This window comes from Amblyomma americanum, chromosome 7, assembly GCF_052857255.1.
Source record: "Amblyomma americanum isolate KBUSLIRL-KWMA chromosome 7, ASM5285725v1, whole genome shotgun sequence".
NCBI lineage: Eukaryota > Metazoa > Arthropoda > Arachnida > Ixodida > Ixodidae > Amblyomma > Amblyomma americanum.
The window spans coordinates 145,763,040-145,789,049 of record NC_135503.1 but is presented as its reverse complement, the minus strand read 5'-3'; the positions used below and the strand labels follow the sequence as shown (position 1 = coordinate 145,789,049).

At 45.8% G+C, this 26,010-nt stretch overlaps 1 protein-coding gene across 3 annotated transcripts in view; it reads left to right on the top strand.

Annotated features, from left to right (window-relative positions):
- LOC144096658 (phospholipid-transporting ATPase ABCA3-like) overlaps positions 1–26,010 on the top strand; it is a 203,036-nt gene that overhangs the window by 42,982 nt on the left and 134,044 nt on the right. For 2 of the 3 annotated variants that reach the window (XM_077629489.1, XM_077629490.1), the window contains one exon: positions 1,878–1,964. In XM_077629489.1, coding sequence (XP_077485615.1) covers positions 1,878–1,964 — 87 coding nt within the window. Of the gene's footprint in view, positions 1–1,877; positions 1,965–3,593; positions 3,804–26,010 lie in introns of those variants that run through there. The other variant, XR_013306797.1, reaches the window with a different exon arrangement.

Sequence of the window (26,010 nt, the reverse complement as noted above, 5' to 3'; positions counted from 1 at the left end):
ATGTGACGCCACGTGTTGGCTACGCCCATAGTGCCTGTCAGCTGGTCCCATACTTCCGGCATTTTAAAATTTGGCGCCACTTTTGCTTTGGCCCCACCCACTTTTTGCACATTTTTGGCTCTAATTAACTCTTCACCCGATTTCGATTTTCTTTCTCGGGCAGCATCCTCAGGTCATCCTCTTTCTATTACAACCACTCGTTTGACGCTACCTCTTCTGAGTTGCCCACAACTGCTGCCGACACATTTTCTGGACATGATCCCCGCCTACATAGCCTAGCAAAGCTTTCGCTTTAATAAACGACCATATTTCAGTTTGGTTACAAAGGTGCACGATGGTATATTCTGCTGAATAACAAGGAATGTGTTCCAGACACCACCCAGAAATGTCTGCTATCATGTTGAAGTGACATACAGCTATCTTCAGTGCTCTACATAGTCGGCGCGTTGTACCGGCTGGAAAGTAAACATTTTGAGCTCTTCGAACTCTATCATAGATGTGGAATACACGATATCCTCCTTTTCAGTGCTGCTAATTACTACCTGAGATGGAAAGCACGATTCAAGTTGCCGTTTGAGGACAGTCTGGTTAAAAATTTCGTTTTTTTGCGCCAAAATCGACATTGCGGTACTAAACACCCTGTAAGGACCTGTGCCAGAGAAGTCTAAAGAAAACACGGCCCAAAATGAAGCTCACGCTCTTGAGCAGTTAGCAAAGCCTCAAGTAGCACATCATCCGGACATATCCACTCCAGCACCGCCGAGAACAAGAAAAATTCAGGCAGCCGCTCGTTGATGGCCATGTTTAATGTTCTTTTCATAGCTATGGATTAAGGTTCTGTCTGCAGTTAAATCATTGCGCCGGCAACCGCACATCGATGTGTAGCTCGATTTCTTAGAAAAACGAATTTTTCTCGACTTCCGCTCAGTTCTTTCGACTTTCACAGCGAGTAGGTCTCTCTGCCCCAGTGGCGTAGATCCTTGTTCTCGGCGCGCAGAGTCGGTCAGTGTAGTGCTCGGCCACTGGTCCTAAGGAACCGTGTTCTATCCCAGCGGTCGCTGCCATATTTCGATACAGGAGAAATAGAAAAACACGCTTGTGCTGTAAAACTCACGTTAAACAACTCTAGCGTGTTCATAAAAATCCGGAGCCCTCTACCATTCACGCGTCTAAAAGTCTATGTGTCGTTTTGGCACTCAGAACGCTGTAATGTGAAGCCCTAGTTAGGCGCAGGTCTTTAAATTTCAGTAATGGCTATTGGAATCGACTCTGTGCCAATCTTTTTCAGCAGGGCACTCCCAAAATATCTTCCTGAAACCAGGAAAGTTCGCACAACGGGAAATAAGTAGCACTCCAACGCTGATGTAACGTACTACTTGTTATAACTGCGTTATTTAAGGTTTCTTCTTTGAAAGCTATGCGTGGCACTCATTTGTTTCCCAGGCTGGGTAACTAACACATAGCTTTTTTTAAACAAGTCTGAATGCAAGAGAAACGCTGTCGTTGCAAGATCGTGCAAAATGAAAATCAAAGGGCGCAAGCTCATTCATTTACGATATTTTTTTTTTTGCAAAATCAACAAATACGTTGTGAAATTCATGACTTACTCACCGCCTGAGAACGAACGCACATAAATGATAGACTATTTCAATGTGCAGTTAGTAACGTGCACACCATTTAGAATATTAAACGAGATGTAACAGAGAAGACCATAATTATTGATTATTTTTGAGGCCAAGAATACACAACGATACTTTCCCAGGGTAAATTATCGGCTGATGCATGAAAGCGATACAGCTTAGGATTTTCGTTTCTACTTCGGTTTTCGAATCATTTCTTTCAGCAGAGAAATCATTCTAGGAAATTTTATTTTTCAGATATTTCTAACCCGATCCCAGCAAGGGCACTTTACAGCGACTACAAGAACTGCTTTGTTTTGAAGATAATTTTCAACTCGCAGGAAAGTGAGTAAACCTGCTTACATTTTGAAAAAGTTTTTTTTACTGTTTCCAGCAGGGTGGAAAAAACATTTCGAACACGGAGAGTCCTTGCCGTTAGGTCTTGATCCTACCCCACAATCGAGTTAAGTATAGCACTTTGGGCCACCTTGAAATAATTTAAAGACCTATTGTGCACGGGGCAATTGTGTATGTTGGGTACAGTGGGCACCCGTCAGTTATCATTCCCTAATATTTTTTACTGTAATGTGCTATATCCGGGATAACCGCTAATTTTCTGTCTTAGACGCTGGCAGTGTTGTTAGCAATTTAATTCAGGACGACTAGTATTCCAAGAGACTACAGAACTCGGAAACGCTTTAGTAACTATGACAATATTTTGTTTTCTCCGCTGCCGTTCTCATATTATTAATTTTTAGGAACGAACGCAAACGAAGAAACAAAATAACTGCCTGACATGCACATACTTATTCCAGACAGAACCTACCAGATGTCAATCTGAACTTGATAAAGTGTCGAACAAGGCTCTACAGCGGGTAACAAACAATGTGTACATTATACGAGAGGCAGCCACCTAACTATTCGTTCTGACGGCAGTGCAAATAATAACAGTGATTGTTTTCAAACTGATTAACAAAACATCCTAGCCCTGTGAAGAAACCGTAGATTAGACGACTGATTCTTAGCAGTGCTTCTGCTTCATTTTCAATTGCCAGAGAACGCGAGCATTAAAATATACACTGGCGTATCAGGCGCAGGATTTTAAAAAAGTAGCCGAACCTCTTGCGACCGCCTTTAAACGCCGTCGAACTAAAAGCTTCGCAAAACATGTCTATTACGTTTTAGGTAAATCGCCAGTTATTCGTTACCACAGGGTATTCATTTAAACTTTCACATGGCATGACAGCGGAATATGCAGTTTTGAAGAACCATTTGACAGCAGGCGCCTTGGAAAACGTCACAATTTCCAGCATTAACCGCCGAGAAGTTCCTAATCTAGGTTTAAATTTCCAACTAATGAGGTCTTCTTGTCCGCGCCAACAGCGTGTGCACCTTGAGAAGTTGCCAGAAGGCAGGTATACTGTATACTGTATAAGGCTTCCAAGAAGGAGGAAAAGAATTCTTGTACTTAGAATGATCCAATGTGTATGACAAACATTTCACAACTTTTTGCGCCAAAATTATTTTAGCAGTTTCAGGCGTGTTATGTTGAAACATAGCTTTTAGAAGCCGATGGGAATGCGTTTCAAGAAGCCTGTTTCAATTTCCTCTAGAAGAAATTATGCGCTTTCCTTATCTCAATTCGAAGTAATTTAGTTAGCCTCCAGGTATCCGTCATTAAGATCTTAAAAATCTTTATTGTTGAAAAAGTAATTTTCATGGACCTACTAAAAAAGGTGCTGAATGTCCGTTTAATCTTGCTATAGTGTTGTGACGGGTGCACGCTTTACTGACGGACGTTGTCAGGCAGGTATCCTGTGAAAGCTATATACTTGTCGCCTGACAACCCAGTGCGAGAGAGAGCCGGAATCTTCTGTCTGTTTTGTACGCACACAGTTCTTTAAAGTTCTCGCTGCCACTCGAATAGATAATTATTTTTTATGAGACTTCGTGCTGATTTGTTCTATATTTCAGTCTGCTTGCAGTGGGTGGCACCAAGAAAAGTAAACGCTCCTCCCAAAGCATGCAGCGCTGCATTCAACGAGAAGTGCGGTGATAGCGTGTTGCTCTATAACGATTCCTGCCAATAAAATATTGACGCGCACAAGCCGCACGCCTTTAGAATATAGGTTCTAGAAGAAAACCATGAGATTCTTTCTGCCGTTAATAAATGAAAAGATCGCTGAAAGCTATATTCGTAAAACTTGTTTTCTTTTGCGCATATACCTTGATAAACTACTGCAAGCGCAGCAACCTATCGGAGCAGTTTGCATTACACACGCCTGCACAGGCAAGCTAGTATAGGTATGTTCCGAGCCTCTTTGACAATATAATGCGCCCAGCTCTATCGCGTCTGTCCGGCGCTGGCGCTGAGTGAAACGTTTCGTGCGGCAAATCAGAGCATCTTGCACTGATGCTGCAAATGAGATTACGAATACGTTTGGCACGAAGCTACATTCCTTCTTCGAAACCACGCACGCCACCAGCTGTTGAATTAGTTTCGATTCCAGCGCGAAAAAGAGCAGTTAGTCATTAACATATGCCGCGCACAGCCACGCAACCAGGAATATAAGCCACAGTTTCTGTCCTTGAAGAAAAATTCGTCCTGCTACTCTATAACATACAGTGGCAAATTTTTATTCAGCCACGGATACTTTACAAATCTTCTGACAGTTTAAGTTCGTTGACGCGTACTGCGCCGCATTTTGACCGTCGTCGTGTGTCTCTGCTGGGGTGCGTAGGATTTGGCCGAATCTTTTGAGGTGGACTTTAGAAGAGCAGCGTTGCTCGCACGGCGGACGACGGGATTGTTGTGGTCAAGCAAGTGAATCCCGCTATTTTAGTTTGGTGTTCACTAAAACCGGCCAAACCCCTATCGTGCGTTTACTCTACTATAACACGACATTACGAACAACAAGTCACCAATCATCAGCACAGAAAGGGCAACTGAGTCACGTTCTGTTTACCAGCGACCACCATTAGATTTAGATTTAGATTTAAGGGGTTTAACGTCCCAAAGCGACTCGGGATATGAGGGATGCCGTAGTGAAGGGCTCCGGAAGTTTCGACCACCTGTGGTTCTTTACCGTGCACTGACATCGCAGAGTACACAGACCTCTAGAATTTCGCCCCCATTGAAATTCGACCGCCGGGGCCAAGATCTAACCCGCATCTTTCGGGCCAGCAACCGAGCGCCATAACCACTGAGCAAACGCGGCGGCTACCATCGTAAGCCCTACACTGTGCCCAATAGTTGATTGATGTAATGTAATTTCTTCGACAGAGGCGTAATATCCAACGTTCTTTCATAAAGTTGGAGACCGGTTGATTTTCTTCTCTAGAAATTATTCGCCAAAACAAATGTTGTGCGTATGTGTATGCCATCTTTTATTGCTTGCCTGAGCCTTTTATGTTAATTGCTGTGGCAGCCAGTAGATAGCACCACATGTAGGAACATACGTTGTTACTAGTCGTCTGCGCATTGTACTGTGACTGAATATGGGGAGATGGACGTCGCCCTCGATAAGGCGTGTAAATATAAAATTCTGTGTGAAGCTTAGAAAGACAGCCACACAGACGTATGAGGTCCTTCGTGACGCTCTCGGCAAAGAGAAAGCATCGCGGGCGCGAGTTTTCGAGTGGCACGAGAGGTTCGTTTCGAAGAGAACGTCGGTGGAAGACGACACAAGAAAGGGGCGCCCTTCAACCTCACGGAATGAAAACAATGTGACTCGGATCAGATAAATTGTACACCAACACCACACCGTTACAGTCCGCATGCTATCAGATGTTCTCGACATTAGTAAGACGACATGCCACCAAATTTTGCGTGGGAACTTTAGGAAGCAAAAGGTGAATGCCAGACTTGTGCCGCACTCCCTCACGCAGGGATCAGTGATCGCTGATATGCTCTCCGAGGCAGAGAAGGATGCTGTATTCGTCGACAACATCATCACTAAAGAAACACGGTGTTTTCAATACGATCCCCAAACAAAGAGGCAGACCTCTGAATGGCGGCCTACTAGCTCTCCGGCGTGGAGAAAGGTGCGGTGACCGAAGACCAAAACAAAGACGATGATAACAGTTTTTATCGATACCATTTGTGTCATACACCACAAGTTCGTTCCACAAGGGCCAACGGTGAATCAGGAGTTTTATATCCGCGTGCTCCAACACATGCGTTAGGCATTGCGATGCCGTCGCCCTTACTTATGGGCATCTGGACAATGGAGCCTTCACCATTATAACGAAAAGGTGGCACACCACTCTCAGCGTGACAAAATTTCACGCTAAGCACAGCATTACCGTAATTCACCATCCGCCATACTCGCCTGACCTCTCCCCATGCGATTTTTTCCTCCTTCCCTCGTGTGAACAGAGGCCTAAAAGGCCGCTGGATGCGGATCATGGAGGCCCTTCAAGACGCCACGACAAAGGAGCTGAGCGCCCTGACAAAAGAAGCGTTTTCCAAATGTTTCCAACACCTCAAGAAGTGTTGAAAGCTGTGTACAGACTGCAAGGGAGACTATTTCAAAGGGGTGCTGCACAAACGACTGCAATGTTAAACGCATTTTTTAATCAGCTAGGTCTCAGAACATTACGGAAAAAGTTGTATTATACTAATTTCGCTTTAGCTTCGTCTAATTAATTATTTCTACTGCGTACTGCGGATTGTGCTATAACCTAATCCTAACACATTCTGCTTCGTCTTTAAATGTTTCGCAAGTTCTAACTCTACACTACAACGCACTAAGCCAAAGCGACTACTGCAATTATAGGTTTTTGTGCAACCACCGCGGGTTCAACGCTGATGATACAGCAACATACGTGACCTGTTAACTTCGTCACAAATTACCATTTCACTGACTGAGGGCTACGCACACTCGTTATCAGATCTGCGATCAAGACGATATCAACCACCCCAGGCCAGCACATCTCTGACTTTTCCAAGAAATTCAAAGGTCACTTGAATTCTCACCACTAAGATGCGGTGTACGTCCTTTAGTAATTGCCGGTCCAATAATTCGGCCGAACAGGTACACACTTCAGAACGAGGGCGAAGATTCATAATCATCGTGCTCAAGGCAAACTTTTTTGTAATCTGTCCTTGTCGACGCATGTTACATTCCTAGTTACAAATCCAGTAATCTGAAAATTTAGTCTATTGAATTCCGCCTATGCTCATACCAGGACAAAACAGCGCGAGATTAGTATCTTAACTGCCAATTTGAATGCAGCTTCCTTGGCACATAATAAGAGTGATTAGAGCAGAAATTCCGGCGTGTTGGTTTAGGTGCATGGTTAAAAAAGCGCATAAATGCGAAGTTGGAACGAAGAAACAACGAAGACGAGCGCTACGCTCTCAGTTGAACAAGTATTCCTGAATGAGCAGGCATAAATAGAAAACTGCGAAAATAAAGACTCAGAGAACCAGTGCTGAAGCGTGGCCCCAATACAGTGAATTTCACAGAGGTCCACAACCTGCGTGAGCGCGTCTCGAAAGTCGGAAACAAAGTATGGGCGACCCTTGAGGTCAGCATTCAGAAAGACGGTGTTGAGGACAACATTACCGGTAGGCAGTATTGGTTATATTGGCCACTACCAAATGAGCCACGCTTGGTTACGTACGAGAGCAGTTCCTCAAAACAGAGGCTTATTAAGAAAGCAGAGTTCCACATAAAAGGTCGAATATGTATCGTGTTTGGCCCGGAAAACAAAAAAACATGAAGCTTAAGCTTGTTTGGCTTCCATGCTATATGAAGCACCGGAGCATTGCGGAAGCTTTGGAGGCTTTTGGGACTGTACAAACTATCGAGCGTTAGAAGTGGCGGTGCCCCGGAATTCAGCACAAGAAAACAGCGAACCATGAAACCTCGCTCACGCATAATCACGGGGTGTCAACAAGTACAATTCCTCACACATTCAACGTTTCCGGGGTAGAAGCTTTAGTTGTCATGCCAGGAAGGCCTCAACTGTGTCTTTTTTGTAACCGTCTGGGCCATATACGGCGCCAGTGTCGTACGCCTCGATGCACCCAGTGCCGACGTTTTGGGCGAAGAGTAAACTGTGTTGTGTTATGAGTTATGCTGAGAGGTAACGCCAGGGCAAATGAACACATAACGATGAAGTGGTGTCACAACACAATATGAATGTGTCGGGTGTTGTGGAAGCGTTGGGTGAACTGTCATGCTCCGAACAGAAGATGGAACAAAGGCTACTGCACCGAATAACAGCAATGTTCCGACTGCTAGTGCGGACAAACAGGAATCCCCGCCTCCAGACCCAAAGACACCGGACCTAGGTCTGCCCGGGTCAGCTACTTTGAGTCCTGTGCTTGCTGCTCAGGAGCCACCTGTCACCCAGCGATCACGAGAGTAGAACACCCCTTGTGTAGAGTCAGTAGAGGTACCTCACCCAGTGAATTTGCGACATGCCTCCTGCGCCGGTGATGCCCCTTCGCCGCCGGAAGCAGCAGTGTGTAACCTGAAGTGCCAGCTTCTAGTGTGCTCGGTGCCGCGTCTGCTGTCAGAATGGTTGCGAGCGACGTGGTCCACTCAGCTTCATAGGCCGAAGCCTTGGCTGTCCCCGAAGAGGCGATGGACAGTAGAGCACCTTTGAAACGTCCTGCAGATGATGAGGTGTGTGTCGATGCGATGAGCAGAAAGCACCTGGCGTGGTGGCATTAGGAAGGGACACCTCACAACAAAAGGCGATGTCTGCCCTACAGGCCGCCGAATTGCAGAGGCCACCTCGGTACAGAAGATGGCCTTCAAGAAGACCAGCATCAAAAATAGCGGGTGTTGCAGCATTTCAGGGCGCTACCCTTAAGATTAAGGGTTTGCGTAATCGTTGAAGGCAACATCAGTTGCGGCATCTTTTAAACAAATGGGGTGTGAGTGTTGCAGCCACCCAGGAAACCAAGCTGTCCTCTAATTCAGTAGACTGTAGCCTTTCTCGTTTAGTCACTCGAAAGGCTTATCAGGTGGGTGCATGCTATTCCTGGCCAACACGCTGGAGATCACTGCTGTGTTGTGCAGCACAGATTATGACGGGCGACTTATATGCTGTAACCTCGCAATGTCGCGTTTACAGTGGAGAATTGCTTGTGTTTACGCCCCTTTAAAGCAGTGTGATAGAATGGTATTTTGCGTGTCACTAGTCGACCATTTATCCATGGATCATAAAAATATGCTGTTGGGTGATTTCAATTGTGTTTGTAGGGATGAAGACTGAGCAGTGTTAAGTAAGCGTTATGACCATAGAGCTGATTTCATTACCGATTAGGCATGCGATAACAAGCTGGTGGATGCTGGGGAAGATAGGCGACATAGCATTCATTTCACTCATTTGCCGTGCTTCTCTAGTGCTCGGCTTGATAAGATTTACGTTTCAGCAGACATGTTATCCTGCATTTTTGGTTACTGGGTCCGACCCATATTCATCAGTGATCACTGCATGGTGTCTCTACAGATAGCGAGGTACAGTCGACGCATACCCTATCCTCCATGGGAGCTGTGGAAGCTGTACAGCTGCCTGCTGTCAGATGAAATCTTCAAACGGGCTGTATCTACTTGCTTGACGGACACGTGGTCACGCGGTGAAATTTCAGTTTTGCAAAAAATGGGACTTAATTAAAGAAGAAACAAAGACATTGCTATTAAAGCCTCAGCAAGAATCGCGTTTTGTAGAGACATCAACTTAGAGAGCTCGGCCGTACTTTGGTTGGTCTACGTGAGTTAGAGAGGATTAGCCCAGGTGCCTATGTAGAATACATCACTGCCGTAACAGCAGAGCTTCAGCAGTTTAAAACAGAAAGATACAATTGGGCCTTGATAAGGTCGAGAACCCGTAGGTTTCTAGATAAGCAACCATATCGTCGGGCCCAGAGTGATGAAAGGCAGACTGCTCTAACTAAAGAAATATTGGAAATTCAGTATGCTGTTTGCACATACAGCGATGGTCCTGATATTATTGAGGCTTTCTTTGACTATTATCGGAAGCTGTTTGGGGGTTGTGTGGGCACAATCGTGAGATCAGATTACAGTCGCTTATTCTAAGCATTGTCCCGACTTGACGATGAGATGCGTGCTTTAGTAGAGGGGCTATCACTTCGGATGAAATTAAACCTGCCATTTCTGACCTGGCAGCTCAGAAATCTCCTTGGGCAAATAGCATTACTAGCGAGCTCTATAAAACATCTTCCGCATCCCTAGCGCCTCTCTTCGTGGAGGTTTTTCACGCTTTTTTATATGTTATTAAGTCCCCATCTTTCTATTCTGGGCATAGTATATTAATTCCAAATAGCACAGATACAAATCCGTTTAAAGCAGTTGAAGGATATCCTCCAATTTTTCTCAATAAAGTAGATTATAAACTTTTTGCAGAGCTTCTTTGCGCTCCTCTACAGCTAGTTGTCGCTCACTTAAAAGACACGCATCAGGTCTGCGGTATCAGAGGCCACAGCATCCAAACCCATATTCATATTGTACGTTCAGTAGTGTAGGAAGCATCAGATGAGATCAGACATGTAGCTCAAATTCAGACTGACCTTGCCAAGGCCTTTCTTAAAGTTCGTCACGATTTCTTGTTTGCGGTCTTTGAGCGTGTACATATTGAAGATGTTTTGTTCAGGAGCTTGAGACTGTGTTATAAGGAGTCCTGTACAAGTCTAATTGTTAACCGAGAGTTAACCACACCTATTTTATTGAAATTATCTGTTCGCCAAGGCTCTCCATTGTTGCTTTTGTTCTTTGCTCTATATCTTGAACCCCTTTGCCTCAGTTTTATTACCCCTCGCAACTACCCGTGGTTTCTTCCTGGCGCCACGCGAAGTTAAGATTTTAGCCTATGCAGATCACGTCGCCCTAATTTCTTCTGATAAAAAGAGTGTGCTTGAGGCATTAAATATGACGGAACAGTTTTGCGAGGTATTAGGTGCAGCACTGAAGCTAGAGAAATTCAAGGGGTTTGGGTTGGGCCATTGGGGTACAACGCCAAGTCATCATAGTGGCATAAGCTGGGACTGCGGGACCCTTCACTGCCTAGGGTTCCTCTTCACAAAATTCGCAACAATGGAGCCTACTGGGATGCACAGATAGTCTCCATGAGAGAACAAACCAAGCCTCAGAGGGGATGGGAACAGTCAGTGCTTGCTCGGGAACAAGTTTCCAACATTTGTTTATTTGCAAAGCTTACCTATGTGTTGCAGGTTCTACACTGTGCGAGGAAGAAAGTGTAAGTGATGCACAAAATTTTTGCTACATTCGTATAGCGTTACCAATGGGAACCCGTGCGTCGCGATAACCTATTTGTTTCTCTAGAGTTTGATGGAATCGGCCTTGTGCACTTTTTTCGTGGATCACCTCAAATCGTCAAGCCACCCTTTTTTAGTAGCTGTGCTCTATAGGCGTGTCCTATTTTCCTTTCCTATTCACACCGACTGGACACACTCGTGAAGAGCCTTTATGGGGATTCCTTAAATTAGTTGATGACACCTTCAATTTCCTAACTGTGCGCTTCTCTTTAGACTACCTGTATAGCCTTTCCAGAAGGCTGACGACTCAGGCACTCACAGAGTATTTGTTCCCTGCACCATTGTATCGGCAACCTTTTCTGGAGTGCCTTGACACAAGCTTTTAAAACGTGTTAGACGAATGTGCATTTCCTCTGCTGAAAAACACTGTACAGACTTTCGCTGCCTGTGGAGGCATGGCTTCATGCTAAGGTGACGCTTGCGCCATGGTCAGTGAACTGGCTCCTGAGCAGTACACCAGAGACAATTGGCCATTGTTTTATACTGTCCATTGATGGTGTGCTCTTCTGGGATATATTACAATGAACAATTAAGAAGGACATTGACATTACACCATAAAGTATCCTTTTTTGCCAGTGGAGAAAAACTGTGTTGTGCCATAGGATCTATTTATTTTGGTGGGACTATTTAGTGTCTGGAAGAGCCGCATTATGGACCGCCACGCCGAATCACTACGGTCGTCTAAATCTTTGCTTCGGGAACAATGCGCTTTAGTGCGGGGAGTATATGCTGCCGTGCAAGAGCCACCCAGCTGGCTCTCGTATCTGAACGCATGAGTGTGCCTTCCAGACTTCTGATGTATTGGAAGGAGGGATCGTGCAGGGGTATGGTGGCCTGATGTTTTGTGGCATAACGGTACTTGACGTTTCTTTTCGGCACTATTACCATGCAGTTAAACAACGATAAAGAGCCGTCATGGGGGAGTGGTAGAGCATCCGCCTCGTATTTGGAAGGTGCTGCGTTCAATCCCGACTGCCGCTGGGTACCCCTCGGTTTTTATTGGGTACAAGAGTTCTCCCGGCATGGTGCTCGTCTTTCCTAGCGTGAGATGCTTGGGAAAAGTGTCCTTGACCAAACAGTTGCATTAACGGATCGGAGATAAGTTCCGTCGTCAAGTAACCCTAAATCCACCTCGTGCGGTATAAGGTGAGCTTGTGACGCTTTTTTTTCTCAGAAATTTGAACAGGCGGAAAAACCGGACTTGCTCAGGACCACAGTGATGCTGAAGTTGACGCTTCTGACGAAGGATCGCTTATTGTTGAAACTGACGCTGGTTAGAGCGTACGAGCACATTTCCAAGATAAATGTGATCCATCCATGGCTACTTCACGGGGCTGAATTGTACATTTTCTGCTGATACATTTATTTCCCAGAGACTGTGTGATCACGCGATTCGCACTTAATTGACCACTCGCGAAGGACGCGAGCTGACGCAGAAGTGATGATAGATGCAGAGTAACTCTATATAACCAGATAAAACTTAAGGTGTGCCGAGGGATGAAAATAATATGTTGATCTCCTTAGTGTATTTCCGCCACTGTGGCTCAGTGGTCATGGCGCTCGGCTGCTGACCTTAAAGACGTGGGTTCGATCCCGGCCGCGGCGGTCGACTTTCGATGCAGGCGAAATTCAAGAGGCCCCGTATTGTGCGATGTCAGCGCACATTAAAGAACCCCAGGTGGTGGAAAGTTCTGCAGCCCTTTACTTCGGCGTCCCTCATAGCCTGAGTTGCTCTAGGACGTTAAACGCAAAATCTAGGTGTACAAGTTAGCCTGAATCCAACAGTAGCGTATCAAAAACCTATTGCGTAAATCTCCCTCGATATCACTTGAAATAGGTTGTCCGGATTGGATTGGAAAACATTTAATTCGTCAGAAAATGCAGAATTCAGACGATCCGTGCTAAGTGGCTATCAGTCCACGGCTGACAGCGACCTGGGTAGCCCATTCAATGACCCGGGTTTGAACTCCCAAGTCTGAGCTGACCAACACGGCCTCCCACTGCTCGAGAGTAGGAACCTGTATTAGAGATTTCGGGGGCGGCTCCATTTTACAATTCCACAATAGGTGATCATAAGTGGCTAAATCACCACATAATGTACATGCAGGGTCGTATTCACCGGGGTAGAATTTGACAACAGGTAAGGCGTCATGAAGGATCGCGTCTGGAGTCGCCTCCAAGTGGTCTCCTGCTCCTTATTAAAGGCTTTGTCTGGAGGAGGGAATATCCTCCTTTCAAGTTTAAAATGATTATTAATATCGTGAAAAGATGATAGGCCGTCCTTAGAAAAACTCTCAGCAACGACAGCGTCCCCTGCTCGGCTGACGAATCCTCGAGCTGTTATGTGCTTATGTCAAAGAGAGCATTGTGTTGGTTGGCAGACCTGAGCGAGCGACTAAGCACTTCGTTAGACCATTTTTATTTGAAATTTTATTGTGCCTAAACGGTCCTAAATGACGATGGTTGAGCGGTGAGCTTTGATATGATGTGTCAAGTAGGAAATTGAAGTTTTTAAGTTTCAAATAAGGGAGTAATTAACCATAACCGTCCAAGCACGGCCATAAGGCTACAAAGAAGGCATTGTAGCTTTTCTTTGTAGCGTTATGGCTTCACTTGGATGTATACTAATTAGTAATTAGTTCCTTCTTACAAATTGTCTTCACCTAGAAAGATTACCCTAAAACACTGGGCCAACACCGTTCCCACTTCGAGCCCACCCTACCATGTGCTGGCCGTGCCTGTTAGCTCAGTTGGGAGACGACTGCCCCACTGAGTCGGTGGTGAGGCCATGCTACATTGTGAGCCATATTAATAGCTGATTGTTTCGACCTGTAATCAGTGCATATACGTATCTCTGCAAGGCAGTGTAACTAGGCAAAGTGTAGTTATGCAGACAATAAAAATATTACTGGATTCTTAGTAACATTAACATGCAAGCCATAACCAGAGCATGCAAAATATTTTGGAGAACAGCAACTCTGGTATTGATTGCAAGATGGCAGATCCCTTATAGCCGTGAGTTAAGGCATGCGACAAAGCACTGAAGCTAAAGTCATAATACGAGCTCGTTGTAGTTCATGAAGCACTCTGCCACAACTATGCTCCCTGCAGCCCGCGTTGTCATCCGCACCGACGCCCTTCAAGTAGTCCGGTTGTTGCGACGTGTTAGCCGTTCCCCAAATATATGTCAGGACATCCACCGGCCCGCGGCACGCAACCTGCAGCCAGTACGTATTGAGTGGGTCCCACGGGATCTGCTGACCTCTAAGAGCCAGGCAGATTTAGCGGCCCGCCTCGTGACTCCAGGCTCATCACTGCCTCGGCTCCTTCGTTTCGACATTTTTACCCTCATTTAATCAAGAAAGGAACTCCTCCGGTGCTGAACTCCTCCGGTGCCGCACACGTGCTCTCATCCCCCCGTGTGAGGTAACTCCGTGTGCTCTCATTCATCTCTCGCGGTCTTACCCGTGCAGAGGAGGTTGCGCTTAGGAGGATCCGAGTTGGGACTAGCCTCACACCTGCTGTCATTCGGAGGTGGCTTCAGTACCGACATTTCTTTCCTCAGCCTGGTTGCCCGATATGTAAACGCGAGGACATTGATGCCGACATTCACCACTTACTGTGGGAATGCCCTGCTCTCAAGCCCACAATGATCCGGCACCTGAAGGTCGCGGGACTTTCACCGATCAACCCTACTTCACATGTTGCCTGGACGCAGGGACCATACCATCAATTTCTACTAGACTCCATAAAATCAGCTAGACTTTTATTAATTTAATTATTACTACCTCTTTCGTCACACCTTCGCCCATTGATGCCCTGAGGCAACAAATCTCGTTCAAAAAAAAAAAAACCTGACACCCTAAGGCAATGCTTTGGGGACAGTAGAGATTGCCGCAAATAAAGAAGATACGTAAGAATATACAAGAGAATGCTTGCGAAAGCTGTCTGCTTAGGCTCGGATCCAGCTTCGAGCTGCTGGATGCAAGTTAGGGCATGCGAAAAGCACAAAGAAATCACATGCTCTCTCAAATCTATGAAAAAATATATCGAGGCATACAAGGCAATTTATCGAGTCAAGGGCCGCACCGTGAAGAACAAGAGCAAGTTGGCTATAGTGGGTATGTATTCTAAAAGCGTGTACATTTATATGAATTTACTTAATGGGCCAAAACAATCTAGCTGTGCAGAAGTACGAAATGTGTTGTGGTTTGTAGCGTGCGTCAATAGCACGAATATCGGGCCAAAAGGGCTGGGTGATGACAGTCGACACATACAGTGGCCACGCTATGAGGAGGCAGGAAACTACCTGCACAGCAAGCACTTGATACGAGTACACCCTGGTTCCTGTCCCGTTTACTGTAAATTACACAGAGCTTGATCCGAGTGTACTGTCGGTTGAACAAATGGCAAGTTGGCACGTCGAACTTGCGCTAAGGTACGAGGACGATAGAGAATTTCTACCCTTTACAGTGTTTGTTTTCTGCAGCCTTTGTTCCTAACGTGGACTTAACAGCTCCACAGGGCTCATTTTGCAATCTGCTGCTTAATAAGTGGTACAGCAAAATGAATTAAGCTGCTCACAAATAAACGAATAGTGCCGCTTGCTAATATTATAGCCTGACAGATGCCTATGCGCCACCCACAGTGCGATGTTAGCACATTTTATACAGAGTACATTGCGGATGAAAAGTAAAATGCAATGCTCCGGTTTCTGTCATGCACAGTGGGAAAGAACGCAAAGTGGAGGATCGGCTAACGCAAGCAGCGACCACACTTTTATTCAATCCGAGGAGTGTGGGCTTAAATTAAATCTGGTCGCTGCCTCCACAGGGCAACAATTTTTCTGATGTTACAGGAAGTATCGCAACTGGATAAATTTGGGCATTCCAGAGCCAACCGCCGTGCAACAGCGCTTAGTACTTTTCAAAGAATTTTGATAAGTCTTATTGGAGCTCTAGAATGTATGCAGGAATAATACTTTTGTTACCACACAAATAGGTGAATGAATAAGTGTGCCAGGAAACCGAGCCGGTCACTGAGGAAGGTGCAAATATTTGCACCTTCCTCATTTATGTCTAAAATGCAAGGCTAATCGTTGGAACTTTCTACACTGCAGACACATAATCACTCCCACTCAGCAGACAAGTACACATGTCCGTAGCAGGCAGATCAAGGCAGCAGATAGACGAGTGCATGTGCATCGATGAAATCTCTCCACAAGGCTTCGAGAATGTGTTGTCAAACTGGTGCTCCTGACCAAGGGAGCACTGCTGAACAACCGCTTACCCCAATAACGCTGAATAAAGTTGAGAGCACTTCTGCAACAATAGCATTTTGAGCACATCATCCAGTTTTGTACCGCTGATCTACCAATCGAAAGAGACCGTGAGCAAAATCAAGTACAAACACTGCCATGGCTCATGAAGGACTTCAAGATAACTGCACTTGTTTATTTCACAGAGGAAACGAAGCTACCATTTCACAAATATTGTCAAGCAATTGTCTAATCTTGTCTGAACACTTCTATGAAAACGACAAAAACAACGATCACAAATGTTTTCTTAATTTTTTGTTTTCTGTCAAGACTCTCTTTGCACAACTTGCTGCGTGCACATTATTGATCGGGAACCAATAATATGGGTTCCACACATTGAGAAGCATAGGATGCTGCCACACTACTTTTTGCATAACATCAAGGGAAACGTTCATGAAAAACACACTTCAGTTGGCACATATTAAGGATTTGTGCATCATGAACCAGCCATGATCTAACTGCGGCAGTTATTCTTGCTTGTAATCGGGTAATACCATGGTGTAACAACCTAAAGCGAAATGGCAAGAGGAAGCGTTCAGTCTCCCATTCATCATGCAAATATTTGTTGCAGACATCTGTCGCCACAACCGGCAGGAAATAAAATACAACGATGCTTCTGCAGATGCATTTGCACTGCACACCGATATTTTCACAAAGATTACGCTGTGCCACCGGCAACTCGTAACCCGAGCACCCATCATCACAAAATGTGCTAAATGGAATAACAAGGCACAGAAGGATGGGGACGTTGCTGTTGTCAAAGAAAACAGTCCGACGGCCGTACTGCCAAGATCATGTCACGTCGTGCACACGGCAGCTCTACTGCAGAGTGCCCGCACGAATCGATATCTATATGATACTTAGCAGAAACTACGTCTTTTGATCTCTTCGATCGCGATCACTGCAACCATCGAAACAAAAGACATTAGCTGCAAAACGCCACAATCATTTCAGCATTCGCCAAGCACGGCGTGCGTGGTGAGCTTTCGCAGGTGCACAGTCTGCTGCCTTGAAGTAAAAGCGCTCGCTCCGGTGGCAATCACTTTCACTACATAGACACTCGTCACCTGGCTATGCAGCTGACGCACGCATAAGAAATTCACCATGAGCAGCTGCTACTCTCCGCTGACCATGATGACCCTCGCAGGAATTAAAAACGCTTCTAACACCCTCCAATAGCTCCAAATAAACACTTCTTCACACCACTACCATGTAGGTCTTGCGTCGGTTTTAATAGGCGCTCGGTCAACTGCAGCAGCGTAGATAATTACAGGATTCGACCAGGGGAACTGTCGCCCTCCGCAGCTGCACGCGGCGAACTTCGAAATTTCTCTGAACCCTCGAAGCACCAACATGTGGCGAAATAAATATTCTTGGCGTTATAGCTTGCACCGCGAAGGCATCGCTCTCCTGTTCAATCGACGGACGGCCATCTTGCCCTGGCAGAAGCGAGGTTGAGGGGCCCGAGACGTCACGTAAAAAGCAGCCAATAGCAACAATGCGGTCGTCAGCCGGGCCCGCACATCCTTGCAAAAGTTGAAGTTCACCAACTGTCGCTCCTTTCACCGGAACGGCCGGTCGCCTATTGTCCGGTCTGTGCGGTCCGTCGTCGGAATGCAGTGCGGAAGGCGTAAAAAAAAGCGATCGTACAACGGCCCGTAAAGGCGTGTTTGTCAGAGACACATCAGAAGAGGCGGCCATGTTTTGGAGAGAGGGACGCGCTGCCAAGTAGGTTGCGTCTTGCGACGTCCACGGACGCAGGCGCTGTCTGCAAGAAGGCTGTAGCGGACGTCCACATCCCTCTTGTCCCGAGGTTCCGCGCTGTCCTCGTACACTGGGTCGGATCGCCTTCCATACAGAAGCTCATTTTCTTAAAATGATCTGGGGGAACTGAAACTGTAAAGGTCAAGCCGGAGGTAGTTGCACTGCAGATTCTTCATCCTGGTTTCCTTGTACGGTTTCCGTGATGAGACCAGCCTCACTGACTGAGCACTTCGACACGGCGGCCTGCGTTTCAATACAGACCGTAAATAAAAGTGAAGGCAGGATGGTGATATAACATCTGGTGCAGTGTTTTGCGGAGCTTTGTGTAGTCGGGCACATACAAATGTTGAGTGAAAACTCATCCTAAATTATTAATGGCTTTGGCTATGTAATTAACAGATACTAGTCGTGAAACATTAAGAGAGCGAGGCAAACACCCGACACAGTAAATGGCTGCGCAAGAAGGCGCAATGACAGGATTATGTCAGAGGGTCGAGCTTAAGATCGCACTGCAGCTTCCAGTGGCCCCAGCAGGTGGAAGCCATACATGGGCTTTCGAAAGAAAAAAATGGTACAATTTATATGGGTTTTCGCCACAGTTAAATCGTATTTTCATGTAGCCATGTGTTTACGTGCTCTTCGCTGGCCCTAAGAGAGACTAAAGCGCTGTGGGTAGCGGAAGGGTACGCGATCGCTGAACATACACTCGCTTCGATAACACCATAGGGTAATAAAGATAAGAACCTGGCATCCTTTTGTGCGCTATCATTAAACGCGTGCGCTTTTGAAAAACCCGCGGACTGCAGCAAGCCTGAACTTACAAAAAGAGGTGGCGCAAAGAGATCATCTTTCCTGGCCACTGCACGAGAGCGCTACGCTACTGCCGCAACCAGTCGTTTAACTGTCACTCTATGGTGCTGTGCATTGCATGTCATAGTCTTTATCAACAATTAGAGCGCAGCTCTTAGGCGTCCATTTTTTGGTTGAGCAGCATAGGCGTCGAAGCCATAGCCAAGACCGAGAGGAGGGAGGGAAGAGTGCGAAGGTAGCGTGGGTGGCGCTGCCTCATTAAGGATAACGAACTCATTATGAATAACGCAAATCCTGAAGGAACTCGAAACGCCGGCGGTTGACAGCTTGACGCGAAATATATTGATATCTCTAGGTTGGGATAGATTATGGTTATCTTTATGGGACCTTGGCTTGCTAGTGTTAACTTTTTCCTCGTGTTTCATTCCGCGAAAACTACGACGACGTACAACTGTGTCTATAATGAGATACGAACGGAGATCATAAACTAGGCTGCGTAGAGTCAATACCCAGAAGTAAAGCAGAAATTTGGGCAAGTTGGTACGTATCCATTTTGAAACAGCGCAACAAAGACGGGACGTGGAAACTGAGGTGTAAAGACAAACAAGCGCTGACTAACAACTGGGTTTATTGAAAAAAACACGCAAAATATATACAGAGTTAGGAAAGACTAATCGCCACCATAGTCAACTCATGCCACATGTGACGCCAGATATCCAATCTCCCCTTCGGAAAGGGCGACCGATGGGCAACTAATGCACGTTGCGCCTTTCTCACGTATAAGAAAAGCTTCAAAAACTTCTCGCGTCATCTTATCACAATGGCGAAACACGATATTAGTGTTCTTATAGTCGGGGGTACATTTGCATTTCTTGCAACGGAATGCACCTTTAGTGAGAGGGTCTCCTTCTGTTTTTCTTTTTTCGTACTCTTTTTCGTGTTTACATTTGCACCTTCTGCAGTGGACCGCCACGTGTGACAGGGGGTCTTTTTTTCTGGTGTTCTCATGTTCCATGAGTCGCTTGTTTATGCATCTTCCTGTTTGGCCAATATATGTGGCGCCACACGAGAAGGGAATTTGGTACACTACCCCTACCTCGCAAGGTACATAAGGGGAAACATGGCGCACCTGACAAGCCCTTTTGTTTCCCTCCTGCCTCTGCCTTACCTGTCTACACATTCTGCCTAATTTCTTCGGGGCAGAAAATACGACGTCAACGCCATATCTGCCGGCCACTTTTTTGAGCCCATGGGACATGCTGTGCGCATATGGAACCACTGCCGGCCTTTTATTTTTATTTTCATTTCTTGCACTCGGCCGAGCCCCATACTTCACGTGCCTAAGCAATTTTTCCGCTGCCCTGGAAATGAGGTGAGCCGGATAGCCATTCGCGCATAATCTGTTTGATTGGGCTGCAATGCTCTCCCCAATCATTTCATGGCAGGACTTCTTGAGTGACGATTGGAGGCACGACAAGATAATGCCTTGTTTTATAAGCTTGGAATGACCTGACCTGAAGTTTAACAAGGGCTTAGCCGATCTTGGCCGATAACACCAGCACACGTGCTTGTCTCGGGAAAACAAAACTAAATCTAGAAACTGCAGTTCCTTGTTCGTGGGTACCTCTGTTGTAAACTTTAGCCCACGCCCGTACTCATTAAACACCTTAAGAACATCGACTAACATTCTAGGCAGGCTGTCTGGCGGGGTAAACACCAAATAGTCGTCGACATAACGAAAAATACGCACCCCTAACTCCTTCGAAGCTTGCTCAATCGCCCTGTCCACAAAACTCAAAAAAATGTTAGCCAATACAGGTGCAATACAGGTATGCATTGGTTCCAGGGTTGCACCTGTATTGGCTAACATTTTTTTGAGTTTTGTGGACAGGGCGATTGAGCAAGCTTCGAAGGAGTTAGGGGTGCGTATTTTTCGTTATGTCGACGACTATTTGGTGTTTACCCCGCCAGACAGCCTGCCTAGAATGTTAGTCGATGTTCTTAAGGTGTTTAATGAGTACGGGCGTGGGCTAAAGTTTACAACAGAGGTACCCACGAACAAGGAACTGCAGTTTCTAGATTTAGTTTTGTTTTCCCGAGACAAGCACGTGTGCTGGTGTTATCGGCCAAGATCGGCTAAGCCCTTGTTAAACTTCAGGTCAGGTCATTCCAAGCTTATAAAACAAGGCATTATCTTGTCGTGCCTCCAATCGTCACTCAAGAAGTCCTGCCATGAAATGATTGGGGAGAGCATTGCAGCCCAATCAAACAGATTATGCGCGAATGGCTATCCGGCTCACCTCATTTCCAGGGCAGCGGAAAAATTGCTTAGGCACGTGAAGTATGGGGCTCGGCCGAGTGCAAGAAATGAAAATAAAAATAAAAGGCCGGCAGTGGTTCCATATGCGCACAGCATGTCCCATGGGCTCAAAAAAGTGGCAGGCAGATATGGCGTTGACGTCGTATTTTCTGCCCCGAAGAATTTAGGCAGAATGTGTAGACAGGTAAGGCAGAGGCAGGAGGGAAACAAAAGGGCTTGTCAGGTGCGCCATGTTTCCCCTTATGTACCTTGCGAGGTAGGGGTAGTGTACCAAATTCCCTTCTCGTGTGGCGCCACATATATTGGCCAAACAGGAAGATGCATAAACAAGCGACTCATGGAACATGAGAACACCAGAAAAAAAGACCCCCTGTCACACGTGGCGGTCCACTGCAGAAGGTGCAAATGTAAACACGAAAAAGAGTACGAAAAAAGAAAAACAGAAGGAGACCCTCTCATTAAAGGTGCATTCCGTTGCAAGAAATGCAAATGTACCCCCGACTATAAGAACACTAATATCGTGTTTCGCCATTGTGATAAGATGACGCGAGAAGTTTTTGAAGCTTTTCTTATACGTGAGAAAGGCGCAACGTGCATTAGTTGCCCATCGGTCGCCCTTTCCGAAGGGGAGATTGGATATCTGGCGTCACATGTGGCATGAGTTGACTATGGTGGCGATTAGTCTTTCCTAACTCTGTATATATTTTGCGTGTTTTTTTCAATAAACCCAGTTGTTAGTCAGCGCTTGTTTGTCTTTACACCTCAGTTTCCACGTCCCGTCTTTGTTGCGCTGTTTCAAAATGAATACCCAGAAGGCTGTCCTGCGTTACGTACGTCCATGTGTCTTTATATGAAAATTGTTTTCTTCTTGGGGGACAGTGCGAACGTTAACCCCAATTTTTTTCAAGAACACCTGACTGCAGTCTGCACCACGGGAAGCCATATAGCAGAGCAGTGTGCGTGCACAATGTCTGCTCGTGCTGTCCATTTTGCCATCACTCTTATCTCGAGCAAAAACGTGATACGGATGTCAAGGCTGAAATCCCTTGCAACAATAAGTATATCTTTGGCAATCCTAGAAAATCTGAAGTAAATAATGAGTATATGAACTTCAGTTTAGAAATTCAGGCCGCGAAATAAGACAAGGAACGTGCAAGCTTCAGAATGAGATATCTGAACCACCACAACTTCTTTTTTCGGACACGTATGTAGATATATATTCAGCACCGTGTGGCTACTGACAGTATTGAAAATGACCCTCATTTACGTGCTCAAATCAGATTATGTAAGGATTGTAAGCGCCAGCATGAAAGCCACTCGGCTGTATTGTTGAGATCGGAGATCCCTATATTGAATCTGAGCCGCCGCGTAGGTTAGTGATTATGATGCTCGGCTGCTGACACGAAAGGCGCAGGTTTCACCCCGGACGCGCCGGTTGCATTTTGATGGGGGCGACATGCTAGAGGCCCATGTACTGTGCGATGTCGGTGCACGTTAAAGAACCCCATGTGGTCAAAAGTTTGCGGAGCCCTCCACTATGGCGTCCCTCATAAATTGAGTCACTTTGGGACGTTTTGCCCCATACGGAAAGAAAGCACACTTCCTCGATAATATACAAACAGAACCACCGTTTCCAGCATTATAAAATAATATCTTGTGCAGCCAAAATTTGACGGAATTTGCTGCAGTTGCGTACAGAAGCAAAGAAAAACGTCAGTTACGTTTTGAAATGAAAAAGTCAGTGCTAGTGGTAGTCAACACGTAGCAATGCCTGCCTTCCCCCACGGCACATTCAATTAGGCTGCTCACTGGCATCTTCTCGCGACTGAATTTTGGCGGATGCATAGCATTAGCAGAGGACAGACGCAGCAGAAAGGGCTGCTATCATATGTATTTGCTAATTTTTTTCTCAATCTCCTGGCATTTGATGGATAGTTGATGAAACTACAGCATTCAGAAAACTTCGAAGGTAGTTCTTTCTTTGCGAATGAAGCTTCCGCGCGAAGAGATGCTTCTGACTGATACAATGTTATGTATTTCTCTCAGGAGTCTTAGAATCTCCGTTAGCAATAAACCGTAGAACCGCCTATTTCACTGATAACCGCAAGGGCCTCGCCTCTGGTGCAATTTTAGGCACCAGCTAGAAGGATCACAGCCGATCGCATTGGCAGGAAATTATAACTTGTTAATCAGCATTTCATGGCACCATTCGCAAGAATACGGGTGCTGCATTTGAGCTGTCAAATATTTTAAGTTACAACAGAATAATATTTTCAGACGAAAGCCTTACTTGCCTCATCAGTGTCCGCAGGAAGTGTTCGTTCGCAGAAAGTGTCCGTCTCACCTGTCAATCAAATCACGTCATCAGTGTCATCATTAGAAAAAACTGAATGAGAAGCCAAAGAACGGAAAATAAAAATAAAGATACAATGGTAAAACAATGAAAATCGGGAACTGAAAAGTAAAAAGCGGAAATCAAAAATAATTAAAGAAACAAGAAAAGTAAGAGAAAGAAAAACCAACAGCAAAATATAGCCAAAATTTTGGGATAAAAAATCAAGGGAGAAAGAGGGGCAAGGGAAGGGTTTCGCATTTCCGCTCTTAAGCAAGCAAGTGCAATTCTGTGATTTTGAAGTTACAGACATTACTGAACTAAGCACGCCGCAGTTCCCACACTGCAGCTTCCGGGCGCCCCAGGACGTAGAAGACATCCGCGGACCTGCCAAAAAAAAAGGTTACAATTTAGATAAGAACTCGCCGCATCAAATTATAATTTCATGCAGCCATGTGCTTACGTGCTTGTCGCTGGCCCTATGAGAGAGACTAGCGCTGCCGCTAGCGGAGGGGTACGCGATGGCTGAACGCACACCGGCTTCGATAAAACCACAGGGTGATCAAGATAACAACCAGACGTTCTTTAGTTCGCTATCATTAAACGCCTGAAATTGTGATAGACCCGTTGTCCGTTTTTCTGAAGCCAGCTAGACCTACAGAAAAAAAAAAGTGGCCGACCAACCCAACGCGGCGCGATGAGATCTACCACAGGGTGATCAAGATAACAACCAGACGTTCTTTAGTCCGCTACCATTAAACGCCTGAAATTGTGAAAGACCCGTTGTCCGTTTTTCTGAAGCCAGCTAGACCTACAGAAAAAAAAAGTGGCCGACCAACCCAACGCGGCGCGAAGAGATCTTTGCTGGCCACTGCCCGAGAGTGCTATGCTTTTGCCGCAACCGATCGTATAACTGTCACACTATGGCGCTCTGTATTGCATGTTATAGTCTTCATCAACTTTTAGAGCGAAGCTCCTAGGCACCCATTTGTGTGTTGAGCCGCATAGGCGTCGAAAGCGTAAGCAACAGCGAGGGGAGGGAGAGGAGATTACGAAGGATGTGCAGGAAGGGGGCGATTTCTCTCACTGGCGCGTCCAAGCGTAGGGTTCCGGCCCTGCTCTCTCCCCTACCTTGGCGAGGCGGCTCGCATGGAAAGAGGTTCGACAAGGTTCGAACCCTCTCGAGGACAGTATACAGGAAGACTCAGCTTAACGCGCACCGCAGCCAGTTCCCAAATTTCTCAGCAGCGCCGCCAGCTACTACCAGTTTCGGTTTGGCTATTTAGGAGCACGTGAGCGTTTTGCACAGCCCAGATCTTTACTAGTACCATTGATTGTTATCACTCACACAGGCGGGGGACGCAACCGATGGAAATGCTTCGTCGTTCGCTGCTTCATGTCCACCGATATCGGACAAAATTTAATGTTTTATGGAGAGTATAACGTCTCAAAGCGACTCTGGCTATGAGGGACGCTTTAGTGAAGGGCACCGGAAATTTCGACCACCTGGGGTTTTTTATCCTGCACTCGCATCGCACAGCACATGGACAAAATTTTTGAAAATTGCAAGATACTTTATGATATACGGGGCTTTAACGTCCCAAAGCAGCGCAGGCTATTACGGATGCTTTAGTGGAAGGCTCCGGAAATATCTACAATGTGGGGTTCTTTAGACTGCACTGAGATCGCACAGTGGACTGCGCTCTAGAATTTTGCCTCCATCGAAATTCAACCGGTGCGGCCGGCATTGAAACCACATCTTTTGGGTCAGCAGCCGAGCGCCATAACCGCTGCGCATCACGGCAGCTTGCAAGACATGTTAAGCTAATGGTTCATTTTTCTGATTGTAGCAAAACCTCTTAAAGTGTTTCCATCGGTTGCATTGGACAGTTAAAATTTACCTAGAAAGTTAATGGGAACCACTTTTGACGATAATAAAATCGTTATATACAAAAAAAAATTCAAGACAACCATTGGGTGATCGGAACATTTCTTGGTTTTTATAGTGAAACCTTACACTATATGAAAAAATTACGTTCATAAACGGTTTGCCTTTCCGAGAGCAGAAACTGTTAATATGCATTTAATGGGATCAGTGGCTAGAATACGGGTCTGCGCTGTCCCGCCTACTACGTCAGAAATGGCATTGTGCCATGCGCGGCAGCCCACATTCGCAGTAATGTTCCTACTATTACTTTCTCAAGGTTGCTGTATGTCAGGCTGTCAATCAAATAACAGTGAAAAGCAGAAAAGAAGGAAATATGTTCAGCGTACAGTTGGTGTAAGTTGAAGCTGTACTTCTGTGTTCATGTGTAGTAGAGATGTCATCTTAAATTCCTTAAACTTTAAAACGACATAGCGGAAAAGTGCGTCCAATTAACTTCTGAGTAAAAGTTAAAGCTGTGGCCCTTTGTTGCAGGGTTGTGTTTGCAGCGTAACACCGGAAAGGACAGTCTGATGCTTGGTAGGGTAGCATAGCGTCAAGGATCCGATACGAAAGCTCAGATATCACTGAATGTTGCGCCTTTGTATTTG